At 49.4% G+C, this 19,533-nt stretch overlaps 1 protein-coding gene and 1 pseudogene across 2 annotated transcripts in view; one reads left to right on the top strand and one right to left on the bottom strand.

The window, feature by feature from the left end:
- KLHDC4 (kelch domain containing 4) overlaps positions 1-19,085 on the bottom strand; it is a 31,709-nt gene extending 12,624 nt beyond the window's left edge. The window contains exons 1-5 of one of the 2 annotated variants that reach the window (XM_043436315.1): positions 18,940-19,085; positions 15,593-15,684; positions 13,065-13,143; positions 12,394-12,492; positions 8,359-8,495 (exon numbers count right to left, since the gene is read on the bottom strand). In XM_043436315.1, the coding sequence (XP_043292250.1) occupies positions 8,359-8,495; positions 12,394-12,492; positions 13,065-13,143; positions 15,593-15,684; positions 18,940-19,038 (506 nt within the window). In that variant the 5' untranslated portion in view covers positions 19,039-19,085. Of the gene's footprint in view, positions 1-8,358; positions 8,496-12,393; positions 12,493-13,064; positions 13,144-15,592; positions 15,685-18,939 lie in introns of those variants that run through there. The other variant, XM_043436316.1, reaches the window with a different exon arrangement.
- LOC122420408 lies at positions 5,124-5,704 on the top strand (annotated as a pseudogene).
- Positions 19,086-19,533: the final 448 nt, after the last annotated feature.

Genomic DNA, 19,533 nt, shown 5'->3' with positions numbered 1-19,533 from the left:
GGGGCCACCATCACTCTAATACCAACATCAGACAAAGATACCATTAGGAAAATTACAGGCCAACATCACTGATGAACACAGACACAAAAATTCTCAACAAAATACTAGCAAACTAAATACAACATATTAAAAGGATCACACACCATGATCAAGTGGGATTTATCCCAAGAATGCAAGGATTTTTCAACATTTGCAAATCAACCAGTGTGATATACCACATTAACAAACTAATGAATAAAAACCATATAATCATCTCAATAGATGCAGAAAAAGCTTTTGACAAAACATCTCCAGAAAGTGGGCACACAGTGAACCCAACTCAACATAAAAAAGGCCATATATGACAAGCTCACCGCTAACATCATTCTCAATGGTGAAAAGCTAAAAGCATTTCCTCTAAAATCAGGTACAGAACAAAGATGTCCACTCTTGCCACTTTTATTCAACACAGTTTTGGAAGTCCTAGCCATGGCAATCAGAGAAGAAATTAAAAGGAATCCAAATTGGAAAAGAAGTAATTATCTGTCAGTATTTGCAGATGACAAGCTACTACATACAGAAAATCCTAAACATGCTAACAGAAAACTACCAAAAAAAAAAAAAAAAAGAAAAGAAGACTACTAGAGCTCATCAATAAATTCGTTAAGGCTGTAGGATACAAAATTAACACACAGAAACCTGTTGCATTTCCATATACTACAATGAAAGATCACAGAGAAATTAACAAAGCAATCCCATTTAACACCACATCAAAAAATAAATAAATAAAATACCTAGGAATAAATCTACCTAAGGAGACAAGAGACCTGTACTCAGAATATAAGACAGTGATGAAAGAAACTGAAGATGGGGTGGGGGGCAGGAATTTAAACCAATACAAACAGATGGAAAGATATACCATGTTCTTTGATTGGAAGAATCAACGTTGTCAAAAAAAAGGATACTACCCAAGGCAATCTACAGATTCAGTGCAATCCCTATTGAATTACCAAGGGCACTTTTCATAGAACTAAGATTTTCATATTTGTATGAAAACACAAAAGACCTCAAATAGCCAAAACAATCCCGAGAAAGAGAAATGGAGCTGGAAGAACCAGACTTCCTGACATCAGATTATACTACAAAGCTACAGTAATCAGAGCAGTGGGGTACTAGTGAAAGAATAAACAAGTAAGTGAGTGGAACAGAAAAGACAGCCCAGAAACAGATTTCCTAAGTACTGTCAACCAGGACTTCCCTTGTGCTTCAGTGGCTGAGTCAGCCTGCCGCAGTTTGAGGGAAGGCCGTGCATGCCATGAGGCAACAACTAAACCCATGCGCCACACCTACTGAGCCCATGCGCAGCAACTACTAAAGCCCACTTGCCCTAGAGGCCATGCTCTGCAACAAGACAAGCACTGCAATGAGAAGCCTGCGAGCCTGCGCACTGCAATGAAAAATGGTCCCTGCTCAACGCAAGGAGAAAGCCTTTGTGCAGCAAAGGACTCAGCACAGCCAAAAACTAATTAATCAACTTTTTAAAAGTACAGTCAACTGATCTTTGACAAAAGAGCAAAGGCAATACAATGGAGCAGACAGTGTCTTCAACAAATGGTGCTGGGTCAACTTGATATCCACATGCAAAAGAATGAACCTGAACACAAACCTTCCGTGTCCTTTTGCAGACCTTTTGCAAAAAATACTCAAAATGGGTCACAGGCCTACATGTAAAATAAATGACAGACAAGCTGGCTTCCCAGATTGCTCAGTGGTAAAGAATTCGCCTGCCAATGCAGGAGATGCAGAAGACTTGGTTTCAATCCCTGGGTAGTGAAGATCTCCTGGAGGAAGAAAAGGCAACCCACTCCGTATTGCTGCCTGGAGAACCCCATGGACAGAGGAGCCTGGTGCACTGCAGTCCATGGAGTCACAAAGAGTCAGACACAACAGTGACTGAGCATGCATGCAAACTGGACTGTACTAAAATGTAAAACTTCTGCTCTGCAAAAGATGTATCAAAAGAATTAGAAGTCACAGTCTGGAAGAAAATACTTGCAAAAAACACACCTGATAAAGGACTGTTATCCAAAATACACAAACAGCCCTTAAAACTCAAGAGTAAGGAAACAAATGAGCCGGTTTAAAAAGAGCTGACGTGGTCAGGCCAGACCCGTCTGCCAGGCCACCTCTGCTCACCCTGTTCTGCGCTGGTGCTGTCTCCATCTGATTCTCCTACCTACATAAGCCAACCAAGTCCAGGCTACAAAGGATGGTTACAACCTGAGCCCCCCAACCCAGCTCTTCTCTATAGAAGGCATTATTCTCCATTTATTTCCACTTTTTTTCTGCAAAGCTTTCCCCCAAACCATGGGCCCTAAAAGATACAACAGAAACTCTCAAAATGAACGAGAAGCTTGAGCTGCCCAACCTAGCATCTCCCCACCGGCAAATCTCAGATGAATGACTCATCACACAAGGCCACGAGGACCCCCAGGGTCCTCCCTTATTCCAATCTAGAACAAATCCCTTTCTCTCACCTTTCCTCAAATGCCTCAGCATCCCAGTCTCTCTCTCCTAACGCCCAGTTTACTAACTTCCCTTTTAACGTGTCATTCAAACTGACCAATGTACTCAGCCATGGAAAGTCAACCAAAAAACTACCTGTCCCTGTCCCTGAAGACTATATCCTGCTAATCCAATCTTTAAGCATCAGCCTTGGGGTAGTGTCACCAGATGCAGACAAATAGGATTTCAACTTACTAAATCCTTCTTCCCTTCTAGCAAGGGCAGTTCTTTCAAATGCAACCTACAAGGAAAACTCAACCCCACTTCAATTTCATCTTGCTTGATTTGGTCCACAAAGATGATTTTGAAAGCTGAATTTGCCAACCAACTTATTTGCTTTCCCTCCTAGCTTTTTATCACCCACAAATTGAGTAAGCATGTTTTCTCATGTAAACTCGTGATAAAAAACACCAGAAGGACAAGGTTCAGAAGGAGGGGCTGTGCCAGGCCGTGACACCACAGGTCCACGCCTGTGCTCTCTGCAAAGAGGAAGCAGCACTGTCTTTGGAGCAGGCCGCAGGCAGAAGCGGCCGCACCACCTCCCCATGCCCCCATGCTGGGTGCCGCGGTGATGAGCCACACCATACAGCTACCTACACAACAGAGAAGGTGAATGAGAAAAACACCACCTTGCTGGGTGTGCAGCAGACTCCCCTTCTGAGAAACTTTCTGGTATAACACTTTACAAATACACAACCTGGGGAACAGGTTTTCATTCAAAAGCTAGTAGGTTCGCTTCCAATTCTACTTCAAGAAAAGGTACGCAGGAGAGCCCGAATGCTCCCAGTGTTACTCTAGTAACCGTGACTGCAGAGGCCCAGTGACCTACGGAAACAATGCCAGCAAGCCAAGCCACCTCTAGATGACCCCCAGGGTGGCCAGGTCAGGGCCACCTGCCCAAGAATCTGAAGGGAGTGTCGTCCTTCCGTGGGCCAGGCACGGAGGACTCAATTAACTTTCCTGGCAGTAGCCAAGTATCGCTGTGTTTTGTAACCAAAATGGGAATTTTTTTTCTATAAAAAGGCTCTATATACCCCATCAGAAAAATAAACTCACCCAAAAAAACCTGTTTATATTTGAATCTTCAACAGGCACTTTTCAACTGCCGTCACTCCTAAATATGGAGTCTTAAAAAATTCACATGTCCTACTCAGCCAGATCTATAAGCAGCACAAAAATACATGTGTCCTGCCGTGGGAGGGAGAGCTCTCAGCACATCCGAGTTACGTGTGGTGCAGCGCTCTGGCAGGGCATGCTGCCACTCAGCATCACCCAGGCCCTTTCCAACCCGCCGCTGCAGTGACATTTACAGAAAATGCACACACATCAAGTAACTCCATGGGCTTCAGATACAAACAGAGAGTTAGGCACTCAGTATGCAAATACGTCCCCGAGTTATTTTAAAGTTTACACCTTACAAAAGATATGCCATAGTACCACGCTGTTCCTGAGACATTTACTGAGTAGAGGAAAAATTTCTCTCGTAACCCCAGAGTTTCAAGGCCACACAGGCTGAGATGACGGCTAACTTGATCTGTCGGCCCATCCTCAGAAAAGAAGGGACCTTCCTGCAAGACTGGTTCTGACGTGGCCGGAAGCCGGACTCAAACCACAGGCAACAGCATCTCCCCCATAACCAAACAGGTACCTTCAGAATCTGGCCCCACTTTTCTAAGCACCACTCAAAAAACAGATTTGGGGGTTAGTAGGTATTTAATTATGTTGCACAGAATAATTAGCAGCAGTCTCTAGAATCCAGGTAGCCTATCAGAGCTGTGTCCTTCTTTTAACTATTAATGATCAGCAATGAAACCGCCATTTGTGGGGTGTTCATATAATAATAAACTACCACAGAGAAGTCTGTGCTGTGAGAGACAGGTGCTCAGTAGCTCAGCAGTGTCCTACTCTTTGCAACCCCATGGGCTATAGCCTGTCAGGCAGTCTGTCCATGGAATGTTTCAGGCAAGAATACTGGATCAGGTTGCCATTTTTTTCCTCAGGAAAGACATGAGACGGGACAGGTGGATAAATGCTGACTCCTGCCTTTGCACGTCCACGGAACACAGCCCACTCTCCTCCCCTACTTTCTGGAGGAAATGCAGCTGAGGATAGGGAGAGAGGCTGTGTATGTTATGAAAGTTAAAACAGGATTAGTAGACAGAATCTTAAAATCAGGTCAGTTGTGCAGGCACCTACCACCAAAGGCAGAGACTGAAGGGACTCTCAAAACATCTGGTAAAGCTGGTCACGCTTGTCCAACATAAATCAGGAGGCCGTGCTGACATTTAAGCTCTGGTCTCCTTGACGTTAGTAACACCAGGACTTTTCCTCTTGTTTTCAAACTGTCATGATGTCTATTAAACGTTACTAGAATGGAGAGCATGCATAAAGGAAGACAGCAAAGTCTCCAAAGGGGCTACTCGTAAACGTACTACAGAAACATGAGTAGGGCAAACATCAAGGACAAAGCGGACATCTGGGAATCACCCTGCTTCCCAGGAGAAAAGCCCGCTTAAAAGCCAAGAAGGGACTTCCCTGGTGGTCCAGTGATTAAGACTACACACTCCCAATGCAGGGACATGGGCTCGGACATTGGTCAGGAACCAAGATCCCACACTGCATGGCCTGGCCAAAACAACAATGAAAAGAACTATGACCCTCAAATGCTTCTCAGGACCATCAGGCTTAAGCCCACTCCCCGTCCCTATTCTCCATACATGCTCTGGGGGACCAGCAGCACTGTGGTAAGGCCAAGGCTGTGGTTATCCCCCACACGGAAATCAAGACATTGAAGGAATTCAACAGGAATAAGAAGCCGGCCAAGAAGAACGATGTGGTTTTGGCTTCAGAGTCTGATTAAGTAGACCCCACAAATGTGGGGCCCAGGCCTGAAGAAGGCTGGCAGGTTCCCTTCCTTGTGGACACAATGAGAACACGGAGGCCAAAGTGGATGAAGTGAAGTCCAGGATCAAGTTCCAGATGGAGATGGTGCTGGGTCTGGCAGTGGCTGCTGGCCCCGTGGAGATGACAGAGGAGGAGCTTGGGCACAATATCCACTTAGCTATCAACTTCCTGGTGTCACTGCTCAAGAAAAACTGGCAGAAATGTCCAGGTTTCGTACATTAAGAGCACCGTGGATCAGCCCCCACGCCAGTACTAAGGCACGGCTTCATAAACCCTAATTCACAAGCTGAGAAAGGTTCCACAGACCCCAGTGCTGATATAAGCCCGCCTCTGTGGCCTTCACCGTTGGGTAACCTTTTCTCACTCTTTCCCTCAAACTGCTGGGCTTCGTCAATTAGGCCCTCACGTCCCTGCCAAACAAGTGGGGAGATGCTTTCATTTTGCAGTAAGCAGTAAGTTACAGAAGCCATATCCACACTCTTTTTCAACGTGAAGGATCTAAGAGGTATTTTATGTGAGTTTTCTTACAGGGTAGCAGACGTTTTTCACATTAGTGAACAGTGCCTAAGATAAGCATGAGACCCACTGGTAGGCGAGGCCTTCAGCTGAGATCCAGGGCTGTCTGGATCAGGGTCACTGAGGAGTGCAGAGGGGTTGCTGTCAAATGCAGATTCCTGAGCCCCATTTTAAAGTGGGTCTGGATCAGACGACATCTGGAGGGAGGAGGGCAAGAACATGCATCTTCAGAGCTCCCCGGGCATCGCAGTCCAAGAATCACCAACACAGGTGTCCTCTCGGCTCTGAGCCCTCCTCACAGGCTGACAAGTCCCCCAGCCACTCCACCACCAACTCGTGCTGTCGAGCCTCCTGAGTCCTATAAGACACCCCTTCTTAGTGCAGACGAGGCAGCCACCCCACGGTAGTGCCTGCTGCACTGTGAAGCGAGGATGGAGCCTGAGAACAAGTAGAAACACCCCAGACAAGGCCCCTGGGCGCTGCTCAGAGCTGTGCCCACAGGGCCACAGGAGAAGGCTCTGGGAACACAGGCCCTCTGACCGGAAAGTCTACTTCTGGGCCAGTTTAAAGGTTACTGAATGATAAAAAATAAACCTAACTAAGACTCCTAAGAGCAGGTATGTGAAACGTTCCTGGGGTGCGGCATGGGAGGGAGACACTGAGGATTAGAAAGGTGTTAATTCTCCCTAGGTGCAATCTAAAAACTGCAATCCAATCGAAATCCCATTAGAATGGTTAAGGACAGAACCTGAAAAATTGATCCTAAAGCTCTTATGAAAACAATGAGTGCATGACAAAGAAATATTTTAAGTAAATAAGAAAAACCTTCTGGCTATAAAACCATATAGCAATTAAAATGGAGCGATACTAGAACAGGTACAAATAGAAGATCTAGGAGTCAAAAGAACACCTGGAAACATCCAGACCCTTCTGAACCGTGTGTATACAAATGCATCGTGTGTGCGTGTGCGTGTTATGTGTGCACACACGGGCCTGCACCTCTCTCTGGCCCACTCTGCAGGCCCTTGTGTGTGCACACACACTCAGGCATGTGTTTCTCTGCATCTTAGTTTTTCGTGCATATAACATATTTCCATACATGCTTTTCTGTATGAAATGAAAGGCAGTATTTCTTTAGGATCTGTTCCTAAAGGTGAATGGGGTCGATGGCAGGCATGCAACAGGAAGCTGCCAACGCTCTGGCCAGCATGACCTTGCTCGCCCCGCCCTCCCCACTGGACAGCCCCAACCTGCTCTGGGAGCCCTCAAGGCTGCTGTCTCACATCCAGGAGCTTGCTGCTGACCGCTCAACAGAAAGGCTATTCTGGACACGAGCTCACTCTCCACTGTACAGCTGCCATGACTCCCCACTATCCTGGTGGCGTCATCCCCGCTAGAGAAGGCTTCCTACTTGCCATGCTCAGGAGTCCCTCTCCTGTGGCTTCTGGGGTGTGGCTCACTGAGGACCCCTCCCTGAGACACCTGCCCCCGACCCGTGGTGTCCGCAGACCCTGTAACAGCAGGAGAAGGGGCCACACGAGGCCCCCTGTGTGCCATCTTATGGACCATGCTGGGCTGGGCGGCGCAGGGGCTACAGCCCAGCGTCATAACAAGGGGAGTGGAGGCAAACAGAGGAAGAGGCCAGGCCGGGGACACAGCCTCCATCCCCTGACTTACACCCCGCAGGGACCAGGGCTCTGGTCAGTCGCACAGCTGCGCCCTGCCACCGAGCTCTTCCTAGGGCTCAGCACAGCTCCGCTCCTCTGCTCATCTCCTCACTGAGAACCAGAGACCACGGCCCAGAAGGCAGGCTTGGAATAAAAGTCCATCAGACAAAAAAAGATAAGAAATAAAGCACCCAACACTTCCCCTGCCACACCACTTTACCCAGGCTGGAACAGAGAGGCCGAGTTGTCTCTGCACCTCTGTATTAGCATGGAGCAGGCTCCACAATGTTCCTTAAAGAATTCTTCACCTTCAGTTACAATCAACAATGAAATAATGACCTGCTCAGCAGGAACAACTTCTGACTCAGGACAGAGGCTTCGAATGCTTTGCAAGCGTTACCGAGCTAACAGCAGCAGTACGCAGCTTGAGTGGGGGCACTCAGCGGGGGCTGGAGTCCGTGGCAAAGGGCAGTGACTGTATATCCCCAGTGCCTCCCTGCTTCCTTGGAACCAACACCTGTCACAGACCTGGAAAGTCTGAAGGCCACGAGACAGCACGCGTCACACACAGCCTGGCAGGTCACTGAGGGACACCCCACCACGTGCCACCACCACCACCATCAGGCCTGCACGAATGTGCTTTCCCGGAGCCACTTGTCGTGAACTCCAAATGCTGGCAGGGGACAGGAGCGGGCCCAGGGGTTGGACTCGTCACCCAGCACCTCACCTGACTTGCTCCCAGGTCTTGGTGGCCAAATGCAGCACCCAGAGGTCCTTGTAGTGGTAAAACTGCTCTCCATCAGGAGAGGCAAACTCCCCACCGAAGATCCACAGCTGCCCACCACCCTGGGGCACCACCACGGCCTGTTGAGAGAACGATGGTGGGTCAGGGCACAGCCAGACAGCTTTCGGTCCAACTGGAGACCTGCCCCCAGTCACTCAGTTCCAAACCCACCCCCCAGCCTCAAAGGCCTGCCCCTCTGGTTCTGCCTAAGGCCCAGGACTCACAGGTTACACGGGACCATGCAGGACTGCCTGGGCCGACAGAGCCACAAAGTCATTGGAGGCCAGTAGCCAATGGAGCCCCTCCCTGGAGAACTCCTCCCTGGAGTGCCCCCCACCCAGGGAGGGCACAGCTGCGGAGACAGTCTCAACTTGGCTGCTTTTATGTGAATCACGTGAGGGAAGAGACTTCACAAAAATCACTTCTTCTGCCAGTACCCCAAAAATGTGGGGGTGCTGCCTAGTCAATGAATGCCTGCAGGGGGCAGACTGGGGGCCAGCCTGCCCCGGTGTCACAAGCCCCAGGGCTCTGGCAGCAAAGCAGGCCACAGGGCACATCTTCACACCAAGTGGCCGAGTAGCTCCTGGCCGGGGGCTCAGAAGCAGTGCCCACGGCAGGAAGCACAGTGTGGCTGGGGCAGGAGAAGTGGGTTGGGGCAGCTGGATGCCAGGCGCTCCCAAGCATTCTGGGTGAATGCATCCTGCCCCGCAAACCTCCACGGACAAGCACACGCTGGGCGGTCAGATGGTGGTTCCCAGGATGCCCACCCCTAGGCACCCTCGGAGCACCCCAGGCTTCCACTGCAGCACAGCCTGTCACTTAACTAAGCTTAAGGCCGCAGAACTGCGGCTCCATCACCTTGCTGCCCCTGCCCTGGACTAACTGGAGGGTCCTGATGACACACGCAGGGTGATGTGGCCCCCCCCCACCCCATTTCCACTCAGTTCTGTGCATCCTCTCAGCACTGACCTATCAGAAGACAAATCAGTTTCCTGTGACTCTAAAACCCCAGTGATTGTAAGGAACTATTTCAAATCTTTAAACAAGACATGAAAATTAGCTTAGACCCAAACTTAACACATTTTTCTGAGTTTAATGAAGTTTGGGTGGTCTATTCATGCTATGCAATACAATATGGTTTTGAAATATCTTATTATAGAAGCTATTTAATGCCTGAGATAGCATTACAAATAATGCATCAACTGGAAAGAACAGTACAAAGAAAATATACACACACACATATGTAGATGCACACACACGTGTATGTGCGCTCAGTTGTGTCCAACTCTTTGCAACCCCTCTTTGCATCGACTGTAGCCTGACAGGCTCCTCTGTCCATGGGATTCTCCAGGCAAGAATACAGGAGTGGATTGCCATCTCCTCCTCCATGGCATCTTCCGATGAGGATCAAACCACATCTCTTGTGTCTCCTGCACTGCAGGCAGATTTTTTTTTACCACTGAGCCCCCGGCCATCTTTGGAGTGATTAATTTATGTATTTGGAAATAAATCAATAAAAATAAACTCCTTTACATACGTACATTCACGCACACATATACATACACACAGTGGTTTTGAAGTAATGGTTTGGATGGACTGACAGCCAACGTTCTCTGGACCTAACCAAGGTCGAACACTGCCCAGTGACCAAAGCAGGACGGCTCTGCTCCCAGGCTGAGGCGAGGCTTCCCCCACCAGCGTCTACTTTCCTACGTGTCACACAGGGCTGTACGCTTCCCAGGCATTTGGGTTTCTATGTTGTTGTCTTCAATGGAATAAAATCATGTCCAGAAAACCGTAAGGTCACAACTCTCCCTCCAAAGGCCAAAAAAAAAAAAAGGGCACAATGGAGTCCAAAACAACATACAGACTCTATGACTAGATTCTGATGTCAGCCACATGCATCAGCTTTGTGAAAGTTGAGTCCTAACAACTTGCCAGGCCACCAGGACCAAAGGAAATAGAACCCGGGGGACATAATAAAAAAATGGCAAATGTGTCCTTTTTGTTGCTGCATCTCAGCCCTGGACATGCACCTCGTGTGTATAAGATGTTCAGTTCCCAATGAACAAGCCACCCCTGCTGCTCAGGTGGAATGTGACAGAGCTGTGACTGAGCTGCAAGGAATTGCCTTCTGCAGCTCCCCTGGGCACTGTGGGCACGATTCCGATCACCCAGGAGTAGGCATTCCGTAAACACTGACTACTTCCTGCTCATGCACACACAAAGGCTGAGGAGAACAGAAGTGACTCTCTTAAACCATAGGGAACCGTCTGTTCTACTGTTTGCAAGAAAGCATTTTGTTTCAAGTGAGTTATTGCTTTGGGAAAAACAAACCATCAGGTGAGTAAGAAGAGGTGAACTTCAGCTGCGCCCGAACTCCTCCTCCCCCACCCTTCAATTCTCAACAGTCCTTCCTGATCAGTCCATCCGAACAGGAGCATCTGAACATTCTACCCAGGGAGGGTCCCGGGAGAGGAGCACCAGGCAGGACCCGACAAGTGAGGCCCGAGAGGTTGCTGGGCACACCTTCAGTGGGCCTTGTGACCCTTTCTTTCCTCTCACCAGCTATGTTAATTTTAGAAAATGGCATTAAATTTTCAAATTACATGCTAAAATAAACTTCACCCCCCAAAAATCCAGGATCTCAGAGAAATGACAAATGATGCACATATAAGCTTTCTCTTTCTACTCCTTCTGCCCCTGACTGATTTAAAGAGAAGAAAGAACGTGGTTTCTGTTATCACATTCATTAAACTAGTCCAAAATGAGGAAATTTTTACAGCTCAAAATATAATGTAGTGGAATTTGAACTATAAAGACCTCTAGGTGAAAGACTTCACCCCCAATTTTCTGTTTCCCATAGCTCTGATTTGTTGAAAAATTCACAGAGTAAATAGCAAGCCAACCTCACCTACAGGGATAATATTAAGTCCCAGACTCAAAAAGTACTCACAAGATATGCATATGAATCATAACCTGCCCAAATGACTGAATTAAAATCTCAAAGACTCTTAAGATACTAGTTCTTCAAGGACTAATTGAAACAGATAAGAAAACAATCACCAAAGAAGCCCCTCAGTCTGCATGCCTGGGGCGCAGGGACTGGCCAGGCATCGGGTGGGGTCACGCACAGTACTCCTCCCTGGACCAGGACAGGACTTGGTGCTTAGCCCGGAGGCCTGGGTGAACACATTCTCAGAGCTGGAGTAGGCTCAGGTGAATGGACTCGAACTTATCAAGAGCCATTTACTAATTAAAACCCAGGCTTAATAAGATCTCGTTTCTAAATCAAAAAGCAGTGCACGCCTCTCTTCCAAAATATGAACCAGTCCAAAAGGCTACAAGCCCTCCTATGCACGAGACATCATGTAGTTCAGGCAGGCAGTACCCCCTGCGGGCCCAATTTCAAATCAGGAGGCCACTTCTGAGCACTGAATCAGAAGGAGAACCACAGTGTGGAGGGATGTCTCAGTCACGCCCTGGGAGGCTGACACTGGAGAGGGTTCACTCTTTCAAACTACCTTTTGAACCCCAACACTGTTTCAAATACTTGTTTATGAGAATGAACAAGAGGACTTCTCTGGTGGTCTCAAAAAGTCCAGTGGGTGGGAGTCCACCTGCTAATGCAAGGAACATGGGTTCTATTCCTGGTCCGGAAGATTTCACATGACGCGGAGCAACTGAGGCCATGCGCCACCAACTACTAAGCCCACGTGCCCTAGGGACTATGCTCTGCGATGGGAAAGGCCACTGCAGTGAGAATGCACTGCAACTAGAGAGCAGCCCTCGCCTCTTCTCAACTAAAGAAAAGCCCACGCAATAACGAAGACCCAGCACAGCCAAAAAATAGAAAAAACACATTCCAGGCGGAGACAGCAGAGTGAGGAGGCTGCCAGCTCGAAAGTTCGTCACGGAATCCTGCGTCCGGACCCCAGCATGAGAAGAGGGGAGGCCGACCGTCACACAGACACGTACCTGGTGAGCACAGCGCCTTGGAGGCGGGTTGGGGATCTCCACTTTGGTCCAGCTGTCCTTCCGGATATTGTAGACATAGAGTTCGTTATATAGAAAAGTCTGCAGGAAGAGGAGCTTCAGTGTTACAAATGATGCTTCCACACAAGCGACGGCAAGCAGAAGGTGGAGCTCAATCACTAGCTCTCCCTGGGCAGTGTGCTTCCTAAGGCCAGTTCCCAGACCTCCAGGATGGTGACACAAAGACCGCCTCTGGATCGCCATGCAGGGAAGCTGAACTCAGGACTTTGGAACTATTTCATCTGTAGCTCTGAAACAGAGGGCTATCTGGTCTGTGCAAAAATCAAAATTAGTTTTTATGATGTTACCAATTGCTCTACCAGGTACCAGCACTTTGCCCATTCAAACACCTTTGGAAACTTATCATGAGGAAGGAGAGCAGGGCGCTGGCCCACCTCATGCAGGCGGGAAGAGCTGTGACACTCGAGGGCCCGGAAGGATCCTGGTGGCTTATCAAGGACCACACCCCAGGCCAGTCCTGCCGCGTGGAGGCAGGACACATGAGGGGCGGAGTTAAACGACCAATGGGTATTTGACATCAGTGTGTAAAAGGAGTTTTCCTCTAAATGAGACTCATGAAAATTTGAAGGGAAAGAATAAAATATATACTTTACTTTTTGGCCATTGAAATATTCACCTCCGAAAAGGATTAATTCATCTTTCTCAGGATGAGTGGAGAGGGAGGCATTTAACCTGCAAGAGACACAAGCAGCAGCTCAACACAAAAATCAAACCATGTGACGCCCAGACCGAGAGGCTGTCTCCCTCCCTCCATAGGCTGCACCGCTGGGGACCAGCCTGTCCTGAACTTCTGGGAAAGAGGAACCAGGGCTGAGGACGGAAGCTGAGGCACTGCCCTTAATGGCAGCCTCACCCTCGGGACACTGACACCCAGGCTAGCCTCCCAGGAGGGCCCAGGGCCTCACACAGCATCTGGCTAAAAATCATCAGGTGGGGTGGGGTCTGGGGGCTCCGACTTCTGCGCCACTCTTCCCAGAGCTGTCCTGCTTCCCAGCTCTGTCCTCTACATCATAATCTAACTGTCCTCAGAGGTCCACTATTCAAGCATTTAAATATACATCCCAGACTGCTTCCATCTGGAAAACACAAACACCTTTCTGCTTACTTTCACACATGAGAACAAGGCAACAGCTCTACGGGAATTTTAAGTGTGCCCTGACATCTCAGCAGGAAGCACTGAAGGGTAAGGCCACTGGGAGGGAAAAATTCTCTGTGCAGAAGCCCCTGGGGCAGTGTTCCTGAGGTATCCTCTACCACATCAATGCCAAACGATGCTTCTCGAAGGGAAAGGGAAAACTGTTTTTGTTTTTAACTGGGGATTTATTATACACAGAGACATTCTATAGGCTGAGAAACTCTGTAGTCAAACCCTCAAGTCAAAATAGTGCACCCCAGTCTCCAATACAACCAAGCACCTCGCCCTCATACTACCATTAAGCTACCTCTGAGCAAAGACGTGGGGATATACACACTTAAACTTGGTGATTTTCATGGATTTTTCCTGTAATTCGATGGAGAGGTAGGAAATGAGAGGGTACTGAGGTGACCCTTGAAAGGTCTGTGTCCCAGTAGATCTCAGCTCGAATACCTGTCCTTTTCCTTCAGGAGGCTGCCCAGTGACCTGGTGATGTAGGCACTGCCAAGGTTTCAAATTATACTGGGACATTACACTGGCTTTTAGGGCAACATACTTTAAGGCAAATGTCATCCAAAAAAAAAAAATCAACCCATATTCAAAGTGAGTTCCCTCAAGGGTGCTGCACAGATAAAGACTTCACGATCTCATGGATTTATCTGCTTCAACAATTCAGATGAACATGTCCGCCTACCACATGTGACCCTTAGGCTTGACCCAAAGATAACATGACAAATGAAATGAAAATAAAGCCAGACTCCCAGGAGAATTTATGAACTGAAGGACAGGAGGGACCTTTGGGAGCTGAGGAAAAAACCCTAGTGTCCACTCAGGGGTGAGCACACTGCTCCTGACCCTGAAAGGTAACAACTACATGCCGGGTGTGAGGTCGTGGGATTCAGGCCATGCCCTGCACGCCACTGAGGCAGAGGGGACACTCCACCACCTCCCTTCCTGATTTGCTGGACCAAGGCCTCCACTCAGGCCTGAAGGAAATGAAGCAAATAATTTCTCAGCTTAACAAGACAGTGGGAAGTTAGGCACTTCCCCTTCTCCGAAGGGCACGCATCTCCCCATCAGGGTCACTTGGCCTCCCTGGGCTCCTAGCTCAAGGCAGTCTGTGTCCTGGCCCTGCTCTGCCCAGAGCAGGGATAAGAATGACGGAGCCCTGGGTCCTGCATCAAACCAGAGAACTGCTGGCATTCAAGAGCTGAGGAGGCAAGAACGAAGGGATAAGGAGCCAGAGAAAAACCACAGCCTGCTCCCTCCTCCTCCTTCCACCTGGTCTGAAATCCTACAAAAGACACTGGAGCCCCTCACATAAACTATGAGCCCATCTAAAACGGCTTATAGTTTTATGTTTAATGGTCACGCTTTCCACATGAGAACATAAAAGCGCTATGAATGAGCACAGTGAAAAGCATCATGACTTTTTAACTTTTGAACCTCTGAGGAGCCTTTAAAAACCTCAGACACATGGAGAAGGAAATGGCAACCCACTCCAGTACTCTTGCCTGGGAAATCCCATGGACAGAGGAGCCTAGCAGGCTACAGTCCATGGGGTCGCAAAAGGTTGGACATGACTTAGCAGCTAAACAACAACAATATGTATGCGTGTATAACTGAGGCACTTTGCTGCATGGCAGAAACTAATACAACATTGTTTAAAAAAAAAGAAAGAAAACCCTCAAACACAGATTGTCACCAGATGGGGTTTCAAACCCACATAACCTCCCTGATGAGCAGCAGTGCCCGGGGACCTCTTCTCCATGTTTTCGTGTGACAACAGAGCTGAGCTGCCTCCCTCCCACTTGTCAAAGGTAGAAGTGAAAAAAAAACGTCTTGTCTTGTAGGAGCTGATCTAGTAGGTTCTAATGATGAAAATGCCCCAAGTGCCCAGTTACTTATGAAAACATGGTGCCTGTTTCAAGCAGCTTCCCAATTTCTACCAGAAAACTGTCAGAAGCTACCCTGTAGCTTGCTTACCGTGGGGAAGGTGGCGAGCAGGGTGTCTCCACGACCTGAGTCTTTCTGGCATCAAGAGTCTGGAAGTGGGCTATGAGGGCTTCCAGGTCCTCCTGCAGACAGATAAGCAATTACACGTGGCCAAATGCCTGGGTCAGCTCTCCTCAGACCCCCTGACCTGACCAGAATTAGAACTTGTTCCTTCCATTTAAAAGATACAAAACCTGACACAGACGCAAACACTTAAAACCTGAGCTTCGGGCACACGACACGTGTGTCATCTCATTCCAAACCCTCACTCCCCACACCCACCAAAGGCCTTCTTCTCAGACAATTTCACACCACAAGCGCACCGAATTTCACGCCAACACCTTCAATCACCGCTGGAAACCGAGGCCTGGGCCACCACACCAGCCTGCTTTGCTGTCCACAGAGCAGGGTCTGAAATTTCTATGTTCATTTATTTAGTTTCCACCTTCTACCAACATAACAAAATGTTAAGTTCCAAGTGACCCAGACATATCCGTCTGCTACCTGACATGTGCCTGCACACTGCGGGGGGCTCGTCATCTACCAGCTGCAACCAACCTGTGTAGGAACATCTCCACTGTTACAACCACAGATTTAGAGGTTAAGGTGCCTATTTCTGTACACGGCTGGGCAGTGCTGGAGCTCAGACTTCCCACCCCCAGTCTCTGCAATTACAGTAGTGTCCCCCAGCCCACAGGGATGCTGACCCATCTGTCAAGGGAAAGTCTCCCACCTGCCCATCAACACTCATCCCAGCACCTGGCTCATGCTGACACCTGGCATCTGCCCTCCATCGTTCCTCCCCACTTCACCTCACACCAGCTCTCCCCCAGCTTCCACACACTGCAGGGCCTGAAAGTCGGTGAGGTGTCCTTCCTGCACCTACAAACACTTCCAGGCCATTCTTCCTCCCTCGCCCACCTCATGTCTCACCCCACCTCCTCACTCTCTAGCTGCCCAGGCTCCCTCTTGGCTCCTTTCAGCAGAAGATCACTTGCCCTGGGCTTGAACAGCCACCTGCAACCCCCTTCCCCACTCTACCCCCTTCACCTCCCAGAAGGAGCCGCTGTCTGAAACTGAGGGCTCCTGATTCTCAGGCATCTCTCTCTATACTTTCACTACCCATTAACGTATCCCTAAGCTCTGTGCATTACTGTCTCAGATTTTCCAATTCCATGTAAATGTCATCACACTGAATATTCCCTTGCGACTTGCTTCTTCGCTTTACCCTGCTGAAAGAGTGGACTGATGCCCCGAGTCTGTTCACTGTCATGGCGGCAGCACCACATGGCTTCTCCACTCATCCTGCTGCTGCTGAACGTCTGACTCAACTCCAAAACTTTACAGGCAATACTACCATGGCTGTTGGAGGACATGTCTTTGCGGAGCTGGGGGTAATTTTTCCAAGCTAAACCTTTATGTGTGCAACTGCTATGTTGTATCTGCCACTCTTGTATGTAATTTAAGACCCAACTGACTCTACCAATTTGCACCCTCACAAGAGTCCACAGAATCACCTGTCATCCTGTTACTTCTGTGTAATAGCTGTCTCCAAGTCCCGAGTGCAAAACATGCCTCTTTAGGTACTAAAGACAAGTTACTGAACCACTGGCTCTTTACAGGAAGGGACAGGTGAACAAGGGACTACTGGAACCTTGATGAGCTCAGGGGTCCCAGTCCAGTGTCATTACCTTCCTTAAGGCAGAAGGGAAGATGGAAACAAGGTGGGAGGAAGGCGTGGTTTTGACAAGCAGGCCTGGAGGGAGAGCTGCTATATCAGTCATGGGGCGAGTGGCACTGACGCACACCGGCCTAGGTCAGCAGGAAGCACTGAACCCCCCGTCACTCGAGAGCAGGAGCGACCATGGTGTCTCTGGTTGGGAGCAGGCCTGGTCGCCCCCTTCGTTAGAAGCACAGGCCCTGTCGTCTTCTAACCAAGACTTTGGGGTTGTTGGGGTCTTCCTGGGACAGAACCACCCTGTCCCACCCCACCGCACACCCCTGCCATGTCCTCCGCCTGCCTCTTGTCTGCAGAAAAACTTTAGCCTCCCAGGCCTTCTCGAGTTCCAAAGAGTAAATTTAATCAGAAGAGTGGGAAATTGCAGAAAACAATCAAGCAAGACAAAATAAAAGTAACTTAGCCTTAAAGTCAGGGCTTTTAGTTCTTCTCCAAGAACTACAGATGATACTCTGAGCCATGTCCGTTGAGCTGTTCTGCAGATACTGAAACCCCTACCAGGTGGAAGAAGTTAACTGCATGCTGCCCACAAGGATGGAGACCCCAGACCAACTGGAATCAGAAGGTTGATAATGTTGACTCCCAATTACTTCACTATCAACCAACCAGAAGAATGTCCACGAGCTGATTTTGTGACAGCTCCCTTCCTCACCCTGTCTTTAAAAACCTTCCCTGAAAGTCTTTGAGGAGTGAGCTGCTGAGGAGGCAAAGCCCAGGAGATGCAGGTCGCCCAGACAGGGTGAAGAAATGGGGCTTCAGCAGGACCATGCAGAAGGGGAGGAATCAATCTGTGTGACCGCCAGCTGCATGCAGACGTCACCAGGTATCTGAGACATGAGTTCTGTGCTGGGCAGAACTCCTAAGTTGTCCCTAAAAACCGCCGGCTTAGTCCCTCCCCCACAGCCACCCAGCTGAAAAATGACGGGAGATGGAGAGAGAAAGAGCCCAACCTCATTATTTGACAGATGACTAAATGGACACATGAATGCCTTAGGAAGAAAAGGGACAAAGGTATGTATTCAAGAGCTCTGGATGTGAGATGTCTGGTCAAATTTCAGCTCCCAGCCACCTCACAGCTGACCTGCGTAACCTGTTAGCTTCTGATTTCCTGACTGTCAGATGGAGACGCCAAAGCTACCTAACTCAACTGGCTGTGAGAAAGCCCAGAGAGCACAAAGCCCGGAGGCAGCAAACACTCATTAACCATTATAAGCCATCCCGGGTTAGGGAGTCCCTGAGCAACAGTCAACTAGGAACAGAGCGCTCGCCTCTAAGTTTAGCACTGACCCATCTGCACACCCTGCTAAAGATGTGAAAAGACAAAGAGGGTAGGTGAGGAAGGAGGGAGCGAGAGGAAGGGAGAGACAGAGGGAGACAGGGACAGACACAGAGAAAGACCCCTGGTCACCATCAACCGTTATGGAACTTCCCACAGTCCCACCCACTCCACCGACGCTCACTGCTCCGGGCTGCCCTGAGGCTCACGTGCCCCGCTTAAAGCCAAGGACTGAGGCTTGCAGAGATGCTCCGGCTCAGCCCGGCCGCCGCCAGCGCCCCTCACAGGGGGTCCCAGAATGCCCGCGACCCCGGGCCCGCTCACCTCCTCCTTCCGCGAACGCTTGGACACTTTCTTCTCCATCTTAGCGGCCGTCTTCTCCGCCCCACGGCCCTTCTTCTCTTTCTTGCCCTTTTTGCCCATCGTGCCGTGTCCAAGGAGGTTTCTGAACTGCCTGTGAGACTCTAGCGGCGCGCAGGAAATACGTGCTGGGGGGGTGGGGGGCGCGCAGAGAGGGCGTCACCTCCGGTTCCCTCGCTCGCGCTTCCGGGCGGGTGATGGGGCCTGGGTTTGGGGATGACTGCTTGCATAGTTCTTTATGGTCCGCCTATACAAAGGGGCCTGGGGGCCTTGGGCTCTGGGTGGTGCCCGCCTAGAAGCAGCGAGGCCGCGCCCCTTCCCCTACCCACTTCAGCTGTACCGGGTGCGCGGCGCCTGTCGCTCCGACGCGTTTGTTCAGCAATGCTGAGCCCCGTGCGCAGTGACCTGGTTGGCTTACTCGGTAGCACGAACCCTTGTGCAAGCTAAATGATTGCTGTGGCTTCCTGCCCTGGAGAGACGGTCATGCACGTAAAAGGTTCGCAGACTCCGAGCGAAGGTGTAAAACGCGCTAGATACTGTTAGGGGCTGAGGATACTG

The sequence above is a fragment of the Cervus canadensis genome, chromosome 18 (genome assembly GCF_019320065.1).
Source record: "Cervus canadensis isolate Bull #8, Minnesota chromosome 18, ASM1932006v1, whole genome shotgun sequence".
Lineage (NCBI taxonomy): Eukaryota > Metazoa > Chordata > Mammalia > Artiodactyla > Cervidae > Cervus > Cervus canadensis.
Note: the sequence above shows the minus strand (reverse complement) of the source record. Positions and strands in the feature narration are given on the sequence as shown.